The following is a 25,779-nucleotide window of genomic DNA, read 5'->3' as shown; positions in this document are numbered from 1 at the left end:
ATTCAGAAATGTTCGGTGCCTATTCACATTAATTGAAACGCTTTTATTTATCATCTACAAGCGATGGCGAAACTACTGCTGGCTGCCTAAAGCATGGAGCGGCAGTCTGGGTCCGACCGGTGCCTCTCATTCAATGTATGTGCATCCTGTGATGTAAGCAATAGTTGATTTCAGGTAACTTTTGTCAAAACTACACTCGTCCGTTTGCGTTCACTAAAAGTTGTGAATTCGTTCTCCACAATCGCCGAAATTGCACACACAAAACCTGCGGACTCATTAGGCCTATCGCAGAAGGGGGTGGTTGTCACTTGCAGAGCGAGAGTAGCTGTTCATGTGTGCACATTATTTTTAGTTGCTGATGATCTAAAACAATTTCTCATTAAAAGGCACAATCAAGAAAATAAGATGTAGATTTTAAGACTTTAATTCTCAAAACAAAATTTTTTAATGTCTGACCACTGCTGTTGAGAATACCCACACGCCTTGCCGGACAAAGTGGAATGAGTTCGTCAAACTTGCTATGGAGGAAGTGCATTCTGCAGCGAGTGTCACTAAAGCTCATGTGCGACGCTGCACGATTGACACTTAGGTGAATGTCATTCGTTGAAAGTGACACTAAATGTGCCTGTGTGATGGGTATTAGGCGTTACAGGTGTGAAAAAGGCTACTTGTAAACCGCACTTCTTGGTTATTTTCTTTCCTGGCAGTTTTTTGTTGACAGTAAATGAAGCTTATGAAAAAGCTTTGACTTTCTGAGGCTTCTAAAATAAAATTGGACATGACAGTGGGATGAGTGAAATGTGGAATGTCGGTGGACCTGTGGCATGAAATAAAACAAGTTTGCGAACTTTGAACAAAAAGATAAGGTAGTGGATCAGATACATGTATCACTCATCTCTGCTTTATGAAAATTGTATGCACAATTTTCTTGAGTTTGAGAGCTGGCCCTGAATTTGAGCCTTACGTAAGCCATTCTGTGCCTTTATACATATTAACGCCACTATAGATGACGTGTAGATGAGTGTAACGTAAGCACTGACTTCTGGGCATGCTTTTTGGCTTAGACTGACGTGGTTGTAGGCCAATTGGTAAGACATCGCGAGGAGCAAAACTGCAAAACAGGATGGGACAGAGGCAGGCGACAACACAGGGTGGTACTTCCACCAAGTGGTTAGATTGATCAATTTTGAAAGTGCCTTCTGGCTTTAGGTTTTTCAGGTGGGTTTGCAGAAACGTGCTGACTTGGCCCTGCCAACTTCCTATCTCTGTCACAATCCCCCTGACCGGACAAGCATCTTTATGGGTCTTTACCATTACCAGACTTCTTAGTAAAATTCTTTTGCAGGCTTCCAACACTCTAGAAGAAGGCAGCATCCTCTCTCTTCAACTGGTGCCTTCAACTGGGGCAAGAAGAGGGTGCTGCCTTCTTGAGAGTGTTGGAAGCCTGCAAAAGAATTTTACTAAGAAGTTTGGTAGCTCCAAAGTCCCAGATGAAGTGGCCAGCTATTTTCGTGAGCACGACCTTGCTCTTGTCCAGTCGGGCAAGGAGGGGGGCCTTTACAGTACTGCCGCAGACCCTTTTCAAGAAAAAAGCAACAAATACGGTGAGCAAGAACTTTCAGGCCGTCGCTCAGATGCCCTCTATGTTTAAGAGCAAGACAATTGCTCTTTTAGAGGAACTGAACATCTTCTTTACGGCAAAGACCCATAAAGATGCTTGTCTGGTCAGGGGGATTGTAACAGAGATAGGAAGTTGGCAGGGCCAAGTCAGCACGTTTCTGCAAAACCCACCTGAAAAACCTAAAGCCAGAAGGCCCTTTCAAAATTCATGGATCTAACCACTTGGTTGAAGTACCGCCCTATGTTTTTGCCTACCTCTGTTCCTTCCTGTTTTGCGTTTTGCTTTTTGGGTAGGAACCTTAACATGTACAGTGGAACCTCGATTATACGTCCCCCGGTCATGCGACGACCTGCATTTTACGCCGAATTTGTGCGGTCCCGGCAAAACCCCCATAGAGACAATGCATTAAAAACCTCGGTTATACGACGCAAATTTTAGAAGGACCCCGCTTCGTACGACGTCTGGCTCGTACCGTCCGTTAAAAAAGGTCGTCAGCAAACACAGGCCTGGATGTACCGTATTTTCACGATTCTAAGCAACCCCCCCCCCCCCCCCCCCCCCCCCCCCCTATTTTAGATTTTTCGAATCTAAGCACCCCCTCTCACTTTGGGCATCGCGATCGTGAAAAAAAGGGGGTGCTTAGAATCGAGTAAATACGGTAGGCACACTTTAGCCAGTCGATAACCGGTGCGCCTTAATCTTTCCACCTATCAAGAAAACCGCGCGAGCCGCTGCCCCGCTGCTCACGGCAGCCTCAACGGCCATTTTATCTTGTTTGTTGAAGACTAGCCCTCTGCCGGCAAAAATGTGCTGCATTTGTGTTCCGAAAAAAAAAGAAAAGATGACGGTGAAGTTCAGGCGTTAAAAAATATCACGCTTGATTTTTGATTACATGTACGACACCCGGATTATACAACGGTTTCGCGCGGTCCCCTGAACGTCGTATAATCGAGGTTCCACTGTAGTATCCTTTAATATATTGTGGTCACTGATAATTTAGGGAGTCTCTTCTATGACGTCTGAGTGCACGATTTGCTGAAACACTTGATTTTGATGACATTAGGAATGCATTATCGATTTGCCAAGTTTCCCCTAAGGTGCTGTTGTATGTCAATTGATAATTTTGTTGGAATGAACTGAAGAAATAGCATTAGAGTGAACATGTCAAGCTGTCATGTTATCGATGTAGCTGAATTTAAATTTGCAGGACTTGAAGGCGAGGAAATTACGAAGTTGCGTTTGAATGTGTGAAAAAGGCTTTAGTACTTTTAAAATTTGGTCAGTCTTGGCCATTTTCTGCTTTTGAGTGTAGTGCTGTAACATGATAAAGAATTCTGGAATTAATGTACCATTTAAGCAACCTCACAGCCATCTTTCCCCTGCATTGTAAAAAGCAATCATGGCAGTAGAATTACAACTATGAATTCAAACTATTCTTACAGTGTAAATGCTGCTGAACTGATGTTAGTTTAGATGAGCTTGGCTGCATTGTTTGTTTTTATTCTGCTCAGAATTTCTTGCTTTTCTGTGCCTTCTTGCCTGTTTGTAAATTCGCAGATTCTCCACACTTTTGTGGCCCTTTGCTTACAATGCTCCTGATGTGCATGGCAAATGTTAATTCTTTGTTTCCTTTTCTTGCAGTGCCATACTGTCCTCTTGCATGCTTGCTGATCTTGAGGTCAAGTACCTCTTTTCTTGCATGTGCTTGTTTCATTCCTCTTATCTTTGTGAAGTGCTTTTTTGTTTTTGCTTTTTTCATCACATTTATCTGCTTGCTGTTGCATGCTGATGAAAAACTGTCTTAGCCCATTGCTAGTGCTTTGCTATCTTTTGAATAGTCTGCTAGCGCTATGAATGGAGTTGAACTTTCTTCAGGTATCTTCACCTTTCGAGAATGCTTTCAGACAGAATGTGCTGTCTCTCTCTGTCAAAAGCTACTGATGTCTGCCATCATCAGCAACAGTGCAAGTGGGTTTGTGTATGTTGGTATTGGTTTTACTGGCACTCGCATGTTCCTAAAATATGGAAAGCATGGAGAAAGTATGTTCTCAACAGTCTTTATGCCGTCTTTGTCAACAGCACAATTGGCATGAATTGTGGTGAATGCATACGCAAAGGTGATGTTAAAGTTGCACTTCTATGAGCTCAGTCAAGATTGTAGATCGGCTTTTCAAGAGATGGGAAAGTACTTTGAGAGTCTTGGAAGATAAAGCGTCATTGTGTAGGCACCTTCAGGATGTTATGTAGGCGACCACAGAAATTTCTAGAGCATGGCACCATGCGAAATTTGGATTTGTTGTATTCTGTGCATGCAATAGGGAATAATTGGTTGCATTGTACACATTCGTGTGTGCGACAAGGACAGTGGCTTTATTTTTTTGGAACTCTGATATTTGCTGCAAGGAAATGTATGAGTAATGTATGAACTGGCATCATCAGTATGACGCTGCTTACCACCGTCATGGTTGCACTGTGGAGCGGCAGCAAGTACCTGACTGTGTCTCGCCAACCCAACCAAAGTTGATGCTTTACAACTTTGAGACTTTATTGTATCGTTAGTGGTTTAGAAGTTGATTAATCTGACTGAATTAATTAAATTAACACAAATTGAAAATACTTTTCTCGCTTTAAGTTACCGTTAGCAATATCGCTAGAGCTTTGTATGTAAAATTGTTAGCAGTTTTTTTGAACCCTTGGCTCCAGTTAACTGGGACAACCCATGCATTAGGGTTTTAGGTTCCCGTTGTACAATTTTTAATAATTTGGCTTTACCCTGAACCTTACAGTTCCAAAGGACATTATCTATTTTTTCGCTTTTCATTACAGTTGGGCTATGCTGAACTATTAAAGAAGTGCCAAGGGCTGGAGTCAAGCCTTCGCTCTACAAGGGAGAACTACCAGCGGGCTGTCAAAGTATTAGAGGGCACAGTTGCATCTCTCAAAGAGGAGCTGAGCTCCGCACAGGCTGAACTTCAGGCCTGCAAGGTGGAATTTGAAAACTACAAGGTAAGCTGAAAAGTCTAGGTCTCTACTCCTCTTTATGGGGGCATAAACTGGTGCTTTGTGACCCTATGTAGAGAAGTGTGCTAACCAAAGAGCAAGGTAATTGATACTGTGCATCATTTACGATGCTGGCTGGGTGACCAGAGTAGAAGGAAAAAATCAAATTTTTGTCTTCAGTGTTGATGCTGCTCTTTGAAATTGAACTAACCTGCAGTTTATTTAGGGCCTCGTGGAAGCTGATAATGTGTGTGGATGGTCTGGCATTCTGGCAAAATGTTTATTCTGTTGTTTTGAGTTTCCACCCACTCCACATGAATTATATTTTTGTGTATGTACCCAGTATTTGCTTTTATAAATTTGCTTGCCCTTATCTTCCTGAGAACCCCCTCCTGTCCATTCACCCTGTGCCTTCCTGTGTTGAACCCTTTCTGTATGGGCAGACTCTCTACTCTGCTCTACTCATTGGCAGGCATCATGCACCTTTTCACCTTTTGAACGAATTGCTGCTTACCATTACACTGCTGCCCCACCTACCGTGACACTGTTGCTGAGTTCCTTTCGGTTCCACGTCACAGGTGCTGCTCTGTGATTGCAAACTGCACCAAAGAGAAGGGGCAGCTGTGTTTTCACTGCCACCTGCAACATTTCCAACATGAAGGCTCCAGTGACACAGCATTGGCACTGCTCTCGCGCCCCCCTCCCTTTACACGCTGTGGCTGTCCCCTTCAGTGCTACAAGCCCCGAATGATGCCTCTGAGATAGCTACACTAGTTGCGCCTACAGTCTGTATACGTGGCTTACAGCCAGCAGTGAAAAAATAGGAGGAGACACTATTTACTCTTTTTTTTTTTTCGCTGTTTTTACTTCAGGGGATGTGGGTCAAAGGTTGTGATTTTTGAACACGAAAATGCCTTGGTGAATTATTGTTTGAGTGGTTTCCTCAAACATTTTAAAACCCACAAAGTATCGGTGAGTTTATTAAAACACTGGTGATGCATGTACAGGCGCGGACAAAAGTAAACGGAGGACGCCACTGTCTTCGAATATTTTCCACGCGTCACCTAATTGAAATTTCCAGCAGTGGTACGCGCATGCTGGTAGCGGAGGTTGGAGGGCTTTATTGTAGACAAACAACGCTTCTTCATTACCAGTGGGGAAATCGTGATTGCACTTCGAACGCAATAGCGTGCTCCGTTTACTTATGGCCGCGCCTGTACTATGTGCGTCTCAAACTGCCTACTAACACAATCCTCTTAATGTGCTTATGGCACTTGACATGCACTCTTAGGGGAATTTATACACTTAGCATCTTTTTTTTTTTTTGCCATATTGCTGTCTGTGTGGGTGCTGCTGCTGAGAATGCAATGAAGTGCGCTACTGTGCAAAATCTAATTCTTAGTGTATGAAGTTTCAAAGCTTTTAAACACATCTTAAATGAAAATTTACTTTTGAAGGAAATTTTGAAACTTTTTTGACCATATGAAATGAAATTGTCGATTTTTCTTATTTTTCATGTTTTAAATTACCATCTAAGAACATTGTTCTTGTGTGAAACTACAAACACATTATTTCAGTGCACTTTCTGGGCCAAAATGGGATGAGCAATTCAACAGTGACCATATATTATGTAATTTTTTTCGTTTTTTTTATCAAATAATATCTTCTAAATGTAGTCATATATCCACAAAATAAAGTAGGTCTTCAAGGAACAGTTTCTGTTTAATCACCGTAAATTGCAAATACTTTCTACATATGAATACTAAGGGCCTTTCTAGATTTGTATGTTACATTGAAATGAAAATATGTTTGGTATATTCACAAGTTTTCTCAGTTAAGGGAGATGACGGTCTTAAAACTAACTTTATTTTTTGGCCAGAATCTGATGAAACTTTGCGCACAAATGTGTTTTTCACTGTAGGTTCCAAATATTTAATTATATTTGAGCTGCTAGTCTTAGATTAAAAGTTTTACTAAGCCTAGAGTATGATGAAGTAATTTCTTACACAGCTGTAATGAATTTTCACATTGCATTTTGATGCTTCTAATTATATGAATTGATAGGCACAGAGTTGCCATACCTGATGACATTCTTTTCTCTGACATGCCATCCTGAAAAGTTAATATGTTAAGTGTAAAAGGTGCCATTATTTGACACTGCAGCTTGTTAACCTTTGTCTTTTTGGAGGAGGAAACATAGCGGAGGAAGCGATATTTTGAACAATGCCAAAATGACCACAGTCAGATGAGCATGAGCGAAGCGACTCGCGCGAATTTCAGCTTCATCTCGCTATTCTCGATCGTTTTTTAGTCGTGCAGTCGCTTAAAACTTAGATTTTTTTTTTGTATTTCTAGGTGGAGTAGGACTTCGGTATTTTGATCAGAGAAAGGTGAATGTATAAAGATGCCAAAAATGTGATTTTTAGAAAACTGACTTTTTCGCAGTTTTTTTTTTTCCATATTTTAAGACCCACGTCCTCCATTAAATACACTGACATAGTACTAGGTGAGTTTTGTGTGCCTCGTACTTAGTGAGTGTACCTAGCTACAACACATGGCATCATAAACTGCTTCTAAAGATGGACGAAGTGTAACTAAACACAGCATATATAAAGTGTAAGCGTGCTTCTCAGGTGCACGAACATCGCACATTTGTGCTCGCTGTCTCAGCTTTCAGACAGAGCACCGGAAAATGTATGTGCCTCTTTGTATTTGCACATAATGCTCTCTTGTGCAGAAACAACAGCGACAGTTACAAAAAAAAAGCAGGTCAGATACTTTCAAGCAGGTCAGATACTTTCAAGCAAACCTTTCAAACAAGGGAGAATGCAGTAAAAAGCAGCGAGAGGATTTGCAGCAGGTGGGTAAAGATGATTCTTGGTCTGAAATCACATCCACCTTGCTGGGCAACTGCGCACATGTCATCTGCTACCTTGCGTTAATGGATCATACTGAGCCAACACAATAGTTCAGTAGTTATGGCGCTCGGCTGCTGACCCGAAAGATGCGGGTTCAATCACGGTCACGGTGGTCACATTTTGTTGTAGGCGAAATGCTAGAGGCTTGTATACTCATACCTGCTTGTACATTAAGGCAACATCCACGATTTTCGGTTCCGAGGTGTTTTACTCATTTTGGTTGTTTCGTGCGAAATTATTGTGTTCCCTACACTTTCAGTGCCCTTCCTAACGATATACTTTTGTCACATTCAAAAACGGTACTGAAGACGTGTTTGCATGGAAACCTCAGTTGATGTGTTTTGGTGTTTATTTTACTTGCTGTAAACAGTTAGTTCCTTCTGCTGACTGACTGCCGGGTGCAGCCCGACAAGCCCTCGAGGCTTGGGTTGACCCTACGAATCTATGTAGTACAACTTGATGTGCAGCAATAAAATCTTATTATTATTATTATTATTATTATTATTATTGTACTGTACGATATCAGAGCATGTTGAAGAACCCCTGGTGGTCGAAATTATCTGGAGCCCTCCACTACGGCATCTCTCATAGCCTGAGTCGCTTTTGGATTTTAAACACCATTAAACCAAAATGAAAACTGTGTTTGGCAGCTGTGTACATTGGCCAAGACTGCTTTCTTTACTTGTGTTGTTCGACAACATCCAGATTTAGCCCTAGTAAAATTTGGTCAAGTAGGCCTCTAATGAGTTACGAGAAACATTTTTGGGGTGTGATGTCGTGGGCTATACCTGAGACGTCTGGAGTGTAACAAAAGTATCTGACCAGAAGATAATAAGGGGCCCTTTAAATATTGTCGCAGTAAATACTGTATTTGCTCGCATAATGATCGCACTTTAAAAAAAAAAATTGACGCAAATTTAGGGGTGCAACCATTACGCGGGGTAAATTTTTTACAAAAAATTTTTGAGCTCCGAAATCGTAAACAAGTCGCAGGCAGACAACTCTTATCACACGGGCGCGCGCTACCCGCGGTTACGCCGCTAAACGCGGTGGAGTGCGAAAAGCGCAAGAGCTGGCCCTCTTCAAGAACATACTTTCTTCGCAATAAATCACGTTCCAAGAGCAACGCATCAAAATAGGCTGTGTGTATAGTGCTGCGCGACGGCGCTTTTATGCGGCCTTTGATCTCGTCCGATAGCGCGGCAACAGCGTACAACAGCAAAGTCCTGCGGCACTCAAGCTACGCATTTTACCGCCGTTATACACTGAAAAATGTGCGATCCCTGCCGCATCGTTGATGTACTTAGGTGACACGTTCGCAACGCCCGGAGCACTGGATTCCGCGCGTTTACCGCAATGGTGCCGCCCGCGAGCGCAGCGGACAACGGCACTCTGTACTCCCTAGTCGTCGCTAGGCCTAACTTGTTCGTATCGAAGCCACAGTGGACGGCTCTTTTGAATTGACCAACGCTATAACGAATGTGCTACTTATGGCGCTGCCTTACTCACAACCTCATTGTTTCATAATAAAAAATATATACGATTGATTTCAGCAACGCCTTCGCAGCGGAGCTGGCCAAGCAGATCGGGTCACTCGCGCTGCAACGGCGGCAGCTGCTGTGCGGCTGCGAACATAAAACTAGCTTGTATCGCAGTTATTACTCCTACCAGCAACTCGGTACAGGCCCGCGATCCTCAAGGAGGATTCATTTTTGACGTTCCCGTATTCCAGGGCTTATTATTTACAAGAACAATAAAGTTTAGCTGGATCACCGTGTCACTTCGTTCGTTGCACCGCAACCCAGAACAGTGGCGAGACTTGCGACAACGGCGAAGCGTGATTCGAGATATGATTCGAGATAACCACATTTAAGTTTGGTATCCGCGTTTAAGCATAACCGCATTTAGGCTGCCTGTGTGACGACAGGTCAACCAACAGGCGGCTGCCGCTGCAATGCTGACAGAGCAAGATGGTAATCTGCACGTGCCATCGGTCAGACAGATTAGCAAGTACGATCATCATCGGCTGGACTCAACATCGTCGACAAACTGCCGCGGCAAGTTTGGGGTGCGATCATTATGCGGGGAATAAAAAAAAAACTGAATTTTGCCAATAAAATTTGGGGGTGCGATCATTACGCGAGTGCGATCATTATGCGAGTAAATACGGTATATCTCGACATGTTGGAATCTGGTGCCCACGTTGGTCATCAGAGGAAAGTAGCTAACATTTGCATTGACAACTGTTTTCGCAGGTGCGGGTTCATACAGTGCTGAAACAACAGAAGAAGAGCACAGCTGGGGCAGAGAGTGGGGAGTCCTCGGAGGCACAAGAGAAGCTCCAAGGAGTCGTGGAGCAGATGCGACAGAAAATTCGAGACCTCACGGAGCAACTAGAGCTATCACAGTCTGAAACTGAGGCAGCTCGCGACCAGTGTGATCGGTTGGCCCAACGACATCAAGCCATTACTTTGGAGCTGGAGGCACGTGAAACTGAGTGGAAGCACAGGTCAGTCTTGTCCTTCCGCACACAGCCTTGCTGCCACCTAGGGCATTAAAACAGTGAATAAGATTTGCCAGAAAAACTACAGGAATACCGTAGTTAGTATTGTCACAAGGTTTTTTTATACATCATCTTTAAGTAACATACTTAGTCTGTTTCAAAAGCTTCCAGGCCATTGGTTTTGCCTCTTGGCTGTGCAGTACCGCTCATTTTGCATGGCCAGTTCACCAGATCTTTTCAGTATGCCTCTCTGAAGTATAGAACGGCCAGACATGCTACATAAGCTCCACTATGTGGCTGATGGCAAGCTTGGTGGTTTGATAACACCCAAAAAAGATGGTACAGTGAAACCCCGTTAATACGTAGTTGGCGGGGATGCGGGAAAAGTACGCACTATCCGGTAGTACAGCTTTACCGACTGGTACAAATTTGCCATTATTCATGATTCGAAAGAAGAAAAATTCAGGCACAGTAAATTTCCCACAAATAAACATACGTGCGTGCACTTTATTTGTTTGCTGCTGACCAGAAGTCATTTTCAGTTGCCGCCGTGGCAGCCGTGCGGCGACAACAGCAGTCTCAAAATTTCTGAGACTGGGCGGCAAGCTTTTCCATGAGGCCCATCTCTGCAAACGCCCTCATAACCACCAATGCTTGAGCAGCTTCCGCCACAGTAGGGCTGAAATCTTATGTTGCCAAGTCATCGCCGCTATCCTTGTCTTCAATGCCCTCATCACCTTGGGTTGGCACAACAGGAGCAGCAATCTTGCTGTCGACCTCGCAGAACATTCGAAGTTGACAGTGTCCGCACTGCCCATTCGCTCCCAACACCTCTGTTAGTAGGGCATCACTGTCATCGGCAGGATCGCTTGCTCGCTATGAATTTCGCCCGCGCGAAGCAATTCTGTACCGTAACGGGGTCAAGCGCTTTACGCTTTCCACAGCAGCAGCTCAGAACAAAGGACGCCACCACAAAACGCGCGTTGACAAGTCGCAACATATCCACAATGCAACCATGCAACTGCTCGCAGTGCAAGGTGGTCTGGTGAGGTCACATGGGCAGGGCGGATGGGGATGGTTACTGTGATAGGGCTGGCAACGATATTACTCAGCGATGAGTTCACGCACAAGAGCGCAGAAGTGGCCGATGCTTCCTGGGCTCCTCATTGACATGGACATCACCGCACTCGCGGAACATAGCCGAAATGGCATTGAATCGCCGGCAGTATAGTACCGGCGCTCCGCACGTTGCTAATGCTTTTCGAACAGGTGGAAAACATTTTGCGTCACAGCACGGCACCTGCCAAACTGCCATTCAGTGGCCGTGATTTTGGTCTCAAACCTACATCTTCCTGTCATGCTGTTGTGACTATTCATGCTACCCAAGGTTACTAAATTACACTCTGAGAGCCAGCTATATCTGAAAAATTCTGATTTGCACGCTTTCAACACATCAGTGCCTGCCTACATTGCCACACATTTCACCATTTGTAGTCTTACCCCATGGGCACTTTCTGTGCTTATTGAGAAAGTTGGCTTGCTGTTATATCAGATGGCATTGTGTGCATCAAAGCTGTTTAGTAGTTTGTAAACGAGCCTATGGAAATGCAAAAACTAATGTATTAAAGCACTCTAAAAAAAAAAGTTTTTAAATACATCTGATTAATATCTTGGCCAGTGATGGCTGGAATAAGCTAATGCCGAACAAGGCTAGTGCTGCTAACCTTTTTTCACTAAAGCTTCCACTGAAAAATTTATTACATTGACAATATAGTCTGCAGTTTCTGCCTTAGGTTTCTGTCAGTTCTTAATCTTGATTGAGGATTTAATCTCATTAGGTCCAGGAGAGTGCAATTCAACTGTAGTTCAAAAGTTCAAAGGGGCCTTTAGCAATCCTTCATTAGCATTGTGCACATTTCCAGTTGTTTCATGGGACAAGCAGCGATGGACCTCTTTGGGTTTGTGCTGAGTTGGTTTACAAATTTGTTTTCAATTAAAAACTGCATGTTTGGATGTTGTGGGTTGCCTCCTTAACAACGTGAACAGTTGTACCAAAATGGTGTGTGTCTGTGTGAGCCTGCGCAGTGGCTCATTGTTTATGGCGCTCGGTTGCTGACATGAAAGATGCAAGCTCGATCCTGGCCACGGCGATCGAATTTCGATGCAGGCGAAGTTCTAGAGGCCCGTGTACTGTGCGATGTCAGTGCGCGTTAAAGAACCCCAGGTGGTCGAAATTTCCGGAGCCCTTCACTACGGCGTCCCTCATAGCCTCAGTCGCTTTGGGACATTAAACCCCCATAAACCATATGTGTGTGTGCAGGTTGGAAGAAGCAATCAAACAAAACACTATGGACATGAGCCTTGAACTGGACAGGCAGCTCCAACGCCAGTATGAAGAACTCTCTGATAAATACAAGGTATGTAATAAGACTGAAATCTTCAGCAATTTGTTTAAAAAAGAACTGACAGACATTTACGCTAAGCTGCATAATGGAAGAACCCAGTGATAGCTCCTGCACCGTGCTATGTGACATCCCCCATCCCTTTCCACACTGTACCACCAGTGCAGTGAACCCTCCGATGATGCCCAGTGATGCCCACCGAAGCACTGCCCAAGTGAAGAACCGCAACGCCGGAGACCCGTGGCTATGCCATACTTCCACCAGATTTCCCATCGCCTCAAAAAAAATGGCCATGAAATGTGATGTCCCGGTGGTCTTCACGGTGCCCAAAAAGCTTTCGGGCATGTGCAATATGGTGCAGGGAAGTGAAAAAAAGAATGAGTGCCACACTAAGCATGTAGACAGGTTCGTTCCCTGCAAAACTGGAGTGGTTTACCAAATACCACTCAGATGTGGCAATTGCTACATAGGGCAAACGGGACGTTGCCTGAATGTTAGACTTCAGGAGCATCGCGCAGCCGTTAAATCATTGGCGGGGGGCGGGGAATTGACAAAACATTGTCGCCATTGTCGTAACTGCATGCCCAGGTTCCGCGACACATTTGTCCTGAAAAAATTAACGACCCAGCTTAGCAGGGAAATTTTTGAAGCCTACAGCATAAGAAGAAAAGAAAATGACCGTTGCATAAGCTCCACTTCAGTATCGTTATCCAAGAAAGAAATCAACTATCTAGATGCTAACTTGTGCCACGCGCACCCACGTGCCTGTGTGATGTGATGGTGTCTGCTGTTTATCAGGTGTGATTATGAATCTTGTATAAATGTGGTTTTCCTTGTAGTAAACATTAGTTGAAGTTCCACGTCTTGTCCTGTGCTTTCCTCTCTTCGTCCTTTGTCGTTTTTCGCAGTTGCAGTATGCATTCCATTGTCAACCACCAACTAGCTCGCCTTCACTTGTTACATGAGACTTTACTAGTCAGATTATTTTTCGCATATGCAATGGCAATCCTCTTGTTCCTTATATCCTCGAAAGAAGAGTTCTTCTATTCAGAGTTTGGTATACTGCAATGCACAGAAATGTTTAAATTTACAGCTTAATACATTTTTCAAACGCGAAACCCCAAAATGGTCCTTTTTTTTTATGGTGAGGGGAAGCAATGTAATTGCGCAATTTTTAATTTGACATCTTCTTTGGAATCATTTGAGCAAACAGTTAGAGCTGTCATATATTTTTGGTTCTTTTTTCACATGTGCAGTGGTTTTCTTTGTTGTTTCAGTGCACTGTCTTGACTAAGTGGCTGTGGTAGACTACTAACCGCCAGCTTATCCATCAGAAGCCATGTTCAATGAAGCTTATGTTTTTGTGGCATGAACGTTGCACTGCGAGGTGGAAGTTGGTTGCAGAAAGAGTGCAATATGCTCTTTTCTGTGTGTTGCAGAAGAAACTGACTATGCAAGAGGCCCAGCATTGCTGTACATTAGAATCGCAAGTGGAGGTAGTGGAGGAGCTGAGGCGACAGATTGCAGAGTTGCACCAGAAGTTTCTGGCTCTTCAAGGCTCCCCGCTGGAAGAGACTCCAACCATTGACATCACCACGCTTGAGAGGCAGGAGGGAGAGGTGTGTTGATGGGACTTCACATGCTTATGTAGCTTTATTATGCCCTCCCTCCCTCTCCCCGGCATCATATGTAAAGAAGAGGATCAGGTTGCATGAAAATCTGTTTAGGCTGCCAAGCACAAGTTCAAACCATTTCAGCTGAATTACTGCTGCCCACGAATGAAGCTGTGAATGTCATAGGAGGAGGGTGCGAGTATACTAATTGAATGGTTTTTAGAGCATCTGGCAGTGAAATGGCCCACTGCAGTGTCAGAAGTTGGCAGGGTTTCTTGATGTGTGTCTGAAGTGTTGCACTGCATTAGCCTTATGCATGCATGCTGACTGCATGCAGATATTTTGCATGCTTTAATGCCTATCACGCATAACACAAAAACCCACATATAATACGAGGTTTTTTTCCGGATTTTGGCATGTCAAATGTCCGCCTCAAATTATATGCTGATCCAAACAATTTTCAGCCCAAATTCGCAGTTTCAAACTCACTATTATTCCGCGCTATCGCCATCAAGTTTCCAGTGAGAGGAGGCACTATATAGCAGTGCCATCGGTTCTGTTTCGATGGTTTTCGTTTTGACACCATTTCACAGCGCTGACCCGGCCACAACGCCCACGCTACCCATGCTACTGAAAGCATCTTGCTTGCGTGCAATAAAATCCTGAGGAAACTAAAGTCTTTTAAGAATTTCCATCCATCAGAGCCGTTCGGTATGAAAAGGCATGCGGTTATTCCATATGTTCATCTTTTGTCACATAGATTAAAGAGTGTAGGCGCCAGATATGATTTTCAAGTGCTGTTATAAAAAAAAAAAAAGCTTGGGTGTGCATAGGATTGAAAGTAGCACCGGTGCTAAGGAATATCTCAGCTACATTTTCATTTGAAGTGAGGGTGCCCTTTGTACTACAGGTGTAATGGAATTGGAAGGAGAGGCTGGGGATCAGGGTAGAGACATATTGAAGTGCGTGTTGAAGGCATGTTAAAGTGGCTAGTGGATCCCTTGTGCAGTGTTTCTTTCCAGCTTTTGTTAAATATTTCCAGACTAAAAGCAACAACATGCTGTTCTCACAGTGTTCATATGACAAGTGGGGTCTCTGTTACCAAACCTTTATTCTCTTAATGATGTCCATGAATCTGAGAACGCTACTCATTGTAGTTGTGCCAAAAGTGATAATAGTGATACACTGATACAAAAGTGATACACTGTCTTCTTATGCAGGGCTCAGAATCCATATCACCTGAGCCTCCAGTCTTGACAAAGGTAAGCAAGATAATTCCCACCCTGTCACTCCTACATACATCTGGACATACACAAAGCATGAATGCGTTAAAACTAATTTAGCAGGAGAAATACTGAATGCTTAACCTTCCTTTCTTTGCAGCCTTTACCGTGGAGTCTGGTTCCTACTAGAGGCTTTAAGCCACTTGAGCAGCTTCTACGAGAGGATGAAAATTTGGGTGAGGTTTTCCATCATTTCTGAGGATTGAAAATTTGCTAGTGCCATGATTAAAGACCAGTCTTTACTCAAAGGCCAGGCCTCACTCAGAGCACACTGACTGTCTATTTTTATACTGTGGAATGCATAGACAAGAAGAGAGTAGTAGTAATTCACTTTTCATGACATGAGCGCAGGCTTGCGCTTTCACTGCCTGAGAAAGCAGTCACCTTGGCTTGATGCACGGTTTTGAATGTGGCATGTGCTGTGTACTATATAGTTTAACCTTGGTCATTAGAGCATGAAGGGAGCCAAAAATTTGTTTGAGTTATGTGGAGTTTGTACGGAAGGGACACTGCAGCTGTGTATGGCTGCTTAGCACAGAGTACAAGTGGCATATTTGTAGTGGCTTCTGATGCATGCGGGCACTGTGTCAGTGTTACTTTGCCAGCATTTCCGCATGGATATGAAAATCCCTCTCCTGCCACAGCATGTGCAAGAAAAGAAAGGCAGGGGTAAAGGGGGTTTAGCTTCGGCTGCCGTGATGGGTGGCTTAACTTACAATGATGGTGTCAGGGCAGTGCACACAGTAAATGCTGGGCAGTAAGAATGCAGCTGGGGATAAGCAAGTGTGCTGTGGCAGCGGATGGTCACAGGCAGTAACGGTAAGGCACATGTGCTTAAAGCACTCATGTGATTGAGTGCCATGGTTACTAGCTTGCGACTGCTTGCTGCTGGGCAAAAGGTAAGCTGTTGTGATTGTGCTTAACCGTTTGGGGTAGGCTGACTGTGCATGGCCTGTTTGCATTACAGTAAAAGCTTAACAATTTGAATTTCATGCATTCAAATTTTTTGATAATTTGAACTGTACAACTCTGACCATTCATGCACCATTAAAGTCTATGTACAAAGTAACCTATTATTTCAAGTGCGAATCGGTTTCGCCACAGATAATTCGAGCTATATGCTACCACGCCTGGGTGGCCTTGGCACACGACGATCTGAGCAGTGCACCTGCGAGGCTGTGCTGCCTCTTCAGAGGAGTTGTGGAGTAGGCAGAAGTGGCGTGCAAGGCCAGAGAGGTGGAAGGGGGGGGGTGAAATGGTTGGCAGCTCTACCTCCGCGATTAGTGACAGCATAGCAGCGTCATCTTGCTGCGTGACCTCCGAGACTTGCTGCGTTAGCGTTTTTTATGCGATGGATGACACTTTGGTATTTTACTACCACCTTTGCACTCGAAAAAAATGCTGGTTAGTGCTCCCAAAGGGCAATCTATCATTCTGGCGTAGCTTCATGTTTCTGTTAATTCTTCCCTTTAGTATCCCTTTGAGGTAAGGGATATGGAAAGCTGAAGTAAACTCAGTCAGCTGCTTTGTAGGTGACAAAATATGTACAATGGGCCCATTGCAATTCTTTCGAGCACTGTTTCTTTGGTGTATAGAGTTACATCAGTCCATCCCTGCATGTAAGCAGTACTGATGTACAGCCTTTGTGAAAATTTAGAGACCAGAAGGGTTCACTCCTAAGCCGTGTAGTAGGGCTTTCATAACACCCGTGGTGTCCTAACCTTCGGAGGGCGAGGACTAGAGTTCTTCTTGCCTTCAGGAGATTTGGAATGCTGGTTATGTATAACAAGCCACATGGCATGGCCCGGAAGCAAACCCCCCCCCCCCCCCCCCCCCCCCCCCCCCCCCCCTTTCCCCTGGCTCTATACTTTTGACGAAGGCTGTACACTGTACAATGCTTCTCTTGTCCACTGCTGGGCTTTAATTGCTTTTTTTTTTTTAATCATAGATCCAAATTGTTAGTTCTCTGGATTGCCCAACCATGGCCGATTGGTACACTTTTTTGAAACGGGCAGGATTGGGTATGTGGGGTTACTGTCACTATGATCGGCATGAAGTTAACTTCATTGTTTTGTTCTTTTTGGCATAGTGGCTGCTGAAGACCTGGATGTACTTCATGAGAAAGTTAGGGAGTCCCAGAAGAAAGTGGACCACTTAGCTGAGGTAAGTATTGTAAATGAACCCTGGATGTTCTGCATAAAAAAATTGTTAAACCCCTTTATGATGCTTGTGCAATGTGCATAGTTATGGTCACTGTCCAGTTTTTTACAGAATTAAGTTTAGCAGTGAAGCTTTGCAGCATCGGTTCCTCGTGAACACACTGAATTTGTGTGTTCAGGAGGCTGTGGTTATGCTCTGCTGAAGAGGTGGGAGGGAAGACATTTAGGAAGAGCATAGGAGGAAGAAAAAATAGGATGTAATTTAATGGATGTTCATACGATTTTGTAACTGGTGACAGGTGACCAGTGCCTGAGCTTATGGTGAAATGGTTGGTAGCATGCTACGAGAATTTCGGCAGGCGTAGGGAGACATATATGCTAGGGCTCTGCGAATATTCTAACGTTTCGAATATCAAAGCGAAAAATACAGTATTCGATTTGGGAGCATGGAAGCAAATAGCAGTATTTGAAAACTGCAAATATTTTCAAAGTTTTTCGAAATTCATGAATTTAGACAAAGAAGCTGTTGAGACAAGCAGTCGATAGTCTTATGCACGCTCCGACACTTCTGCGTGATTGCACCGTGCTGGATATCGCCCGTCATGCGCACGGCGTGGCTGCCATGTACACAAAACTAGGCCTTTGATGGCTGCACTGTTTGGCACTTCGCTGACGAGCTCACGTGATATGACAAAGCCCAGGTACAAAAGTGAGCCCGCCACACGGAAGGCCCGGAAGATAAAGACAACAAAAAAATTGGCTGTGGTTTAGCTCTGGTTAATCCTAGTTGAATTGCGAAAGCCTCGAGTCTTGAGTCTTTTTGCACGTTCTTCCTCTGTTTCCTCGGCACGTCGTCTACGCAGTGTCTCATACCGACGCTCTCGAGAACTCAAACCGGTCTCTTCCGCTCACTCCAGAACGTGGCACGACTTCTTCTAGCCGCATCTTTGTTCCAATGCTTCTCGAGTCGTGCGGCGCGTTCTTCTGCCGTGTCTTGAGCGCGTTGTCTCTTCCTCGCTTTGTTCTTTCGTTGTTGCCTCTCTTTTGCGTTCTCCATAATGACTAGAATCCACTGAGGCGAAGCGCATATATATATATATATATATCCCCCGTGAGGCGACACCTCCTGTCCCTCTACCCTAGCGGAGCACATCTGGTGGAGCGAGCGGCGACGGTGGCGCCATCTGTTGGAGCACGGCTGTGGCGTTGCTAGGCAACGGTGGCTCAAGGTTGTTTGTGGGCCGCGGCATACAGCTGAATGCACGCCACCTAGGGAATTTTGCAAATTCGTGTCATCCCGTAAATGGTATCAAGCGTGATTGTATGATTGAGATTCTACTGTAGTTATGATTTCTTGAATACTTTCTCTTCTCATGCAGTTGCTCAATGAATCAGAATCAAGCAACCTTCGAATGACTGAGCAAAACCGGGTACTCAAAGAAGAAATCCGACGCCTTGAGCGCAACCAGGAGCGAGAGAAGCACGCCCAGAACCTGGAGTACCTCAAGAATATCATTATGAAGGTAGTAAATCATCGCAGTGCATGTTAAACTAGCACTGTTGTAAACAATACCTGCACCTCTGAAGTAAGGAAAAAGGATGAGTGCAGCCGCGGTCATGCATGTGGGCATTTTTCTGGTTAGTGTTCTAGTGACTTGCAGTTAGTACTTAGCATGGTGGCTGCAGTGTATGTACTCCTGATCTTTTCAACATCTGGTTGGCGGCATTAGCCGCAGTGATCTCCTAATGACAAAGGCATCTACCTCATGTACAGAAGGTGCTGGGTTTGAATCAGTTTGTCATATACTGTGTGGCACCTTTTTCTATCTGTTTTTTACCCATTGGGGAGCTGAAGGTGTGGTCAGCGCTGCTTTTTCCAATGAAAAAAATGATGGACCCATGGTGACACTGATATTTTAACCCAGTACCTCCGGCCTGCATGGTGTGTGCTTTACCAGGCCATCACTGTAGTAAAGGTTGTAATTTGTAATATTGTCGTAATATGCTTCTTGGGGTGATTTCAAGTTAAAAAGGGTGGAGTGAATCATTTAGCCACTGATGCAGTGATTTGCTGAGACCAAATGGCATCTTTTCTAAGGGCATTATTTTGCCATGGAGTTACCGGGAAGGTAAAACAATGTGTTTAAATCATGCTCGAGTAGCTCAGTGGGTGGCTGAGTGCAGGTACACATGGTGAAAATAAGTGCACAGTGTATACCTGCCAACTCTCTGAAATTACCTGGGAGATCCCTGAATTTCTACTAACCTTCCCCATTGCACGAATACGCTCTTGTTTCGCCCAAAGATTGTCTTCGACATTGTTCGGAATCATTTTTTCCATAAAAAAAACTTACTGCATGCAAAATAGGTGAACCATATTTGCAAGCATGTGCTTCTTATATGGCCGAAGCCAACGTGACTGTACCTACCACATCTGTTGAAAAATTTTTCTGACTTCCGCAATACGGACTTATTTGTGCTTTTATGACGAGTCGCAAGCTTTCCTGAGGGGCTAAGGAATATTTGTGACCAATTTTGCGAAAGCAGCGAAGTCCGAATGTTAGGTTTTTTGAACTAAACAGCTGACAAGTTAAATTTTCACTTCATTCACTGTGTTTCTATGACCTCGTATGGCTTGTCTTTGGGCTGTTTGCTTGTTTGCTTGCAATTGTTGGGACATGTAGCGAAAAATTCAGGGGGAGCACTTAAGTTACATTACATGCAGGAAGGCGAAAGCCTTTTTGCCATCCTGCTGAACTCTCTGGAACGCTTCTGATTCTTCATTGTGTGCATTTGTTTGGTGTTATGCTCATTATAACCGATTTCGAGTTAAGACATACTGCACCATTGTACAGTTAATTATTCATTCATTAGCCATCTTCGCTATATCCAGTACAAATTTTTCGTTATATCCAGATATCTACTTTTTGATGCCAACGTATAGTGCACAAGAAGGCACATTGTTTGACACCACTTCAAATGTCCTACGTCAATTAATTTGGCCTTAATGGACGTTTGAAATTTTAAGAAGTTACGGTTTGATCACGTGACCTGGCATGACGTCACATGTTTGATTGACAAGTTCACTGGTCCAGACGGACTCACTGGCGAGTCATGAGCATATAAAGGCTTTCGCCTTAAAAGGGCCGTGAAACACATTCTCAGTGCATTATTTTGCCTGTTCGTTGCATAGAATGAGTTATATAGTGACGCTATTAGCATTGGCTGTACCGCATATATTCTGGTCTTTAATATTTTATTGGCTCGCAAAAACAAATTCATGGTGTTGATCGTGTCATCACGCTGTGGCATTTTTTAACACATCGGTGTGACATCATCTGGTGGGAGCTTGATGATTGCACAAACAGTAAATATACTGCAAATTGTGTTAATTAATGAAGATGCGTTTTGTCACGTTTTTGGGTTTTATATTAGATCAACAGAACCAACATATTTGCCTTACATAAAAAAGCACTTCAAAGGAAGCAAAACAGAAAAACACTAGCAGAGGCTCTGGCTATTGTTCTGCACCTCTCTGTACACATCTATGACCTAGCAAACACCACTTAAGGCTACTGTGTGTATTTCAGAACAGTTTGGCGGAATCGATCTGATCGAGCCATTGCATTCTACAAGCATTCGTGTCGGTCCTAAGGGAGGACACAAAGAAAGAAGACATTTGTTTCTCATTTACCAGTGCGCATCGTCAGCTTGAGGAGGGTCACCGGGCGGAGCGCCAGATGGTGCCACGTTCTCGTCATCAGCGCGCTGGCAGGGCACGGTACACGGGGGCCCAGTAGTGGCACGTGTTATGCTAAAAAGTACCGTATTTACTCGCATAATAGGCGCACTTTTTTTTCCGGAAAATCCGCCTCAAAGTTCGGGGTGCGCCTATTACGCGGGGTACAATTTCCTGAAATTTTTTGCCTCACAAAATTGAACATATCGCATAAACGCACTCGTTTACGGGCCGCACCCCATTTTCCTGAAGAAAATATTTAAAAAAAAAAAGATCCGTGTAAGGGCCGCACTGAAACTTTCCACGACCCACGCGGGAATAGCTTTCGAAATGCACTCGCCGAGGCCTCCACGATCAGCTCCGGCTGCGCGCAATGGGCGCTTGATCACGGAGGCCACACACACGCACAGGAGCTTCCAGACGCCGCCCACGGAGGGCGCCCGAGGCCAAGCTCATCATCATCATCACCATTTTCCTCTGCAGCGAGTTTTCGCTATCCATATCGCCATCAGCATCACCAGCTCCAGTTTTTTTGTTGCTGTCAAGTGCCGGGATCTGTGGTAGCGCATTAGTTCATCATGGTTTGTGGCTTTGCCGCCGAGCGTTGCTATTTTAGCTCGACGGGCAAGCACCTTAATAGCTACACAGCTAGGAGTTTGCTCTCGAACACGGCAAGCGTGCGGCAGGTCGGGAATTCGATGTGGCCGAGAAGTGCGGCAGTTGCGACTACGGCGTGCCTAAATTTTCGTACGCGACTCCAAGTGCCGTGGTTTTCGCGGGCCTAAGTCGGGAATGTTTCCGGCTGGAGATGAGGCTTTCCAAACAGACGCTTAAAGTGAGCATCCCTGAAAACTGTGTGCAGCTGTTCTGCGCGATATCGTTGTACGTGCTGTGGGTCCGCAGCAGCTGCGACGGCAGCAGCACTAGTGAGGACTAGTAGTCAGTTCAGCAAAAACTTTGTTAAAATAAAGATTGGGGGGCGGTGAGGCGTCGGCTTGCAGTCGTGTAAATACAGTATTGATCACAGTGCCAAGTTCAGGGTGCGCCTATTATGCGCGTAAATAAAAAAATCAAATTTTTCACGACCAAACTGGGGCTGCGCCTATTATGCGAGTGCGCCTATTATGCGAGTAAATACGGTATCTCGCGCTCGAGTTTGGATAAGTCAGGGAAGGCCATTGATCAGTGTTCCCTTCTGCGCCGTTGACGTGACGATGAAGCATCACTGGGCCAGCTGGGTGTCCATATAGTTGTAACCACGGAAACGACGCTGCCAGGCTTGGCAAGGTTGAGTTACAGTGAACAGGCAACCATGATGTGCAAACTTCCGCGATGTGCTCAGATAGGCGGTTTTGATTGGTCCCGCCCATTGTCGTCATTGGGAGAGCAAAATGGGAATGGGAAGCTCCGCCAAAATCGAGTTGAGGGCAGCATTTTGTTAGCTTGTATTTTGAAATTTCTTCATTGAATAACTCCTGTTCCTACGCATCGATTCCTGTAATTCTGTTTGATTTAGCATCTGTGTGACAAAGAATCCACCTGAAATATAGTCGGCGTCAAGCAGTGTTTCGAGAGGGTTTTATTCCAAGGGCATGGCGCCCGCCCGAAACTATCGACATCTTCACATTGGATAAGAGGAACGACGCAGTGCGTGGCCTGTGATGCTGTCTGCGCTTTAAAGATAAGCATCGTTGAAACCGGCAAGTCTGGCGCCCTTTTTGAGCCCTGTTCATTCGGGGGATGACGAAATCCATGCCTCTCTTGCAAAAGCTAGAACGTGGAGTGAGGACGGCAGCGCTCGCTGGTGACCCACATTATCGCGTGCAACGTCCATGACAGTATCAAAGAGTTAACCCTCGGAAAGAGTCAATCTTTCAGAAGTGTTCTGCTGCGAGTTGTTGCAGTGGTACAGTCACTCTTCAAATCGGCAAGTTCAATGCCTTAAGCCATGCATTAGTGTTAGCTGCTAGTGAACAGGTAGCATCAAGGAGCTACTGCTTTGCAGTGGAGCACATCAGTCGCGCTGAGTTGCACTGCTCATTAGGGTCACGACCCACCTTGTAACTGAAAGTTCGGCATTTTTTTTCTTAATGATGGATATTTTTTTTATGCTTACTGATTTGCATATAATGGAATGGTACATTTCTCTGAGTTTCTGATGCATTTTCATGCGTTAAGGTTCTGCATCCACCAGTACAGCAGAGGCCTAGCACCACTGTTTCGTTTCCTGGAGAAACCACGTGGTGCTGCCACATTTACTGAAACATACTATAAATAGTTAACACTGCTGCACTGCTAAATTGCCTATAGTTGGAAATAGAAATTAAAATGTGTACTTCGTTTGAGCAGCACAAGAGCAGTAAAAGGTTGGTGGTCACAGCTATCGTATTATTATAATCGAATGTTACTCGCTTAACATGAGAGATCGCAAAGCCAAGGTAAAGATAGCCAAACACTGATGTCAATTTGAGCACCTTATTCAGGGCTTTGCTGTCCTTTATGTGGAAATACCGTATTTACTCGCATAATAGGCACACTTTTTATTCAGAAAATCCAGCTCAAAGTTCGGGGTGCGCCTATTATGTGGGGTAAAATTTCTAAAAATTTTTCAACTCTCATTCTCGCGCTTTAAAACTGAACATACCGTATAAACGCACCTGTGTAAGGGCCTGACAGTGTTTTCCCGAAGGAAACAATAAATCAATAAAAAAAAGATCCGTGCAAGGGCCGCAACCAAACTTTCCACGACCCATGCGGGAATAGCCTTCTAAATGTACGTGCCGTGGCCTCCGCGATCGGCTTCAGCTGCGAATAACAGGGCGCTTGATCGCAGAGGCCACACATGTGCACAGGAGCTTCCGGGTGCCGCCCACGGATGGCGCCAGAAGCTCGTAAGTTGTCATCATCATCGTAAACTTTTCCCTCTGCCGCGAGCTCCCGTTATCTATATCGGCATCAGTATCACCAGCTCCAGCTTTTTGTGGCTGTCAAAAGCACGGGCACAGGTGCACGGGAGTTATGATAGCATGTTAGTTCACCGTAGTTGTGGCTTTTAGGCGCCGCCGCCGAGCATTGCAATTTTTGCACAACGGGTTTATAGAGCTTACACGGCAAGCATGCGGCGGGTTCGAAATTCTATGTGGCCGAGAAGTGTGGCAGTTGTGACTGCGGCGTGCTTAAGTTTTCGTATATGACTCCATGCACCACGGTTTTCGTGGGCCAAAGTTGGGAAGGTTTCCGGTGGGAGACGAAGCTTTCGAAACAACCGTGTAAAGTGAGCATCCCTGAAAACTTGTGTGCTGAATTTGGCATGCGCGGCTGTTCCACGCGATGTCGTGCTGTGGGTCCGCAGCAGCTGCAACGGCAGCAACACCAGTGAGGACTAGTAGTCAGTTCAGCAAAAACTTTGTTGAGATAAGCTTGGGTTGTGAAATGTGTGTGAGTGGTTTTTTTTTTTTCTCCTGAGATGGGGGAGGTTGGAGGGCGTCAGCTTGCAATCATGAAAATACAGTATTGATTACAGTGCGAAGTTCGGGGTGCGCCTATTGTCCGCGGAAATAACAAAATCTGATTTTTCGGGACCAAACTGGGGGTGCGCCTAATATGTGAGTGTGCCTATTATGAGAGTAAATTCGGTAGAATACATTTTGTTTAATGAAATCCGCTTTCATTAGTTCTGTGTACTTTGTGTACTCTACATCTTGTACTGTGTACTGTGCATTTTGTGGCTGTATCACAATTCTGTGTTTGCAGTTCACCAAAATTTGCTGTTATGTAGTCTTTATCTATAAATTTCAAGGACCAGTTCCTATTTGTAATTCTTTAGTGATTAGTATCTGAACATGAGCTCCAAATGTGGTTATGTAAATTTGGTGTTGGCAGTTGTATAGAGATCTGCTGGAGGTACTGACACCCTGCAAATGCTCATTTAGGCTGTTGACCATATTGGAAGGCAGAGGAAAGTTGGGAGGTGGTAAAGGTATTGGAAGCATCATTCTTATTGCTATTTTGGTGCAGTTTGTGACGTTGCGTGGCGGCAGCGAGAAGGAGCGGCTGGTACCTGTTTTAACGACGATGCTGAAGCTGAGCCCGAAGGAGAAGAAGGACTTGGAGGCTGTGGTGACTGGTGAAGGGGAGCAGGATGCAGCTGCTGCTTCCAGTTGGGGTGGATACTTGCCCCGCTGGACAGGGTTGGTCGGATGAGCGCTACATGTTTGTGAAGGAGCATGTAAAATTGTGTACCAAATGTGTACCAAGTGGGTCAATGACCAATTATACAGTGTATATGCAAATTGAGTGTTTTAAATAAATGTTGTATACTATGAAATCAAAAGGTGCACTTGTTTCAAAATTATATTTATAAACGCTTTTATGTTGCAATTTCAAATCGAATAGCAGAAGCACTTGTGGTGCCTAATGGGAGCATCAAGGTTGAGCAGGCAGCTGCCGGCATCATCCATTTACTTGAGTTTTGTTGGTGTGGTTGTATCATGATGTTCAATTATTTCTCTCGGAAGAAATATCTTGTTTATAAAAATTGT

General features: G+C 44.6%; 1 protein-coding gene across 2 annotated transcripts in view; it reads left to right on the top strand.

Annotated features, from left to right (window-relative positions):
• The window catches only part of LOC149352625 (uncharacterized), a 72,052-nt gene extending 46,481 nt beyond the window's left edge, over nt 1-25,571 (top strand). For both annotated transcript variants that reach the window (XM_089581821.1, XM_089581820.1), the window contains 9 exons: nt 4,448-4,627; nt 9,795-10,048; nt 12,363-12,459; nt 13,884-14,063; nt 15,278-15,319; nt 15,441-15,516; nt 17,430-17,503; nt 18,879-19,022; nt 25,256-25,571. In XM_089581821.1, the coding sequence (XP_089437947.1) occupies nt 4,448-4,627; nt 9,795-10,048; nt 12,363-12,459; nt 13,884-14,063; nt 15,278-15,319; nt 15,441-15,516; nt 17,430-17,503; nt 18,879-19,022; nt 25,256-25,441 (1,233 nt within the window). In that variant the 3' untranslated portion in view covers nt 25,442-25,571. The remainder of the gene's footprint in view (nt 1-4,447; nt 4,628-9,794; nt 10,049-12,362; nt 12,460-13,883; nt 14,064-15,277; nt 15,320-15,440; nt 15,517-17,429; nt 17,504-18,878; nt 19,023-25,255) is intronic.
• Nucleotides 25,572-25,779: the final 208 nt, after the last annotated feature.

The sequence above is a fragment of the Amblyomma mixtum genome, chromosome 3 (assembly GCF_055824585.1).
Source record: "Amblyomma mixtum isolate Tamu chromosome 3, ASM5582458v1, whole genome shotgun sequence".
NCBI classification, from domain to species: Eukaryota; Metazoa; Arthropoda; class Arachnida; order Ixodida; family Ixodidae; genus Amblyomma; species Amblyomma mixtum.
The sequence above is the reverse complement of the archived record's forward strand: the minus strand, read 5'-3'. Positions and strand labels throughout refer to the sequence as shown.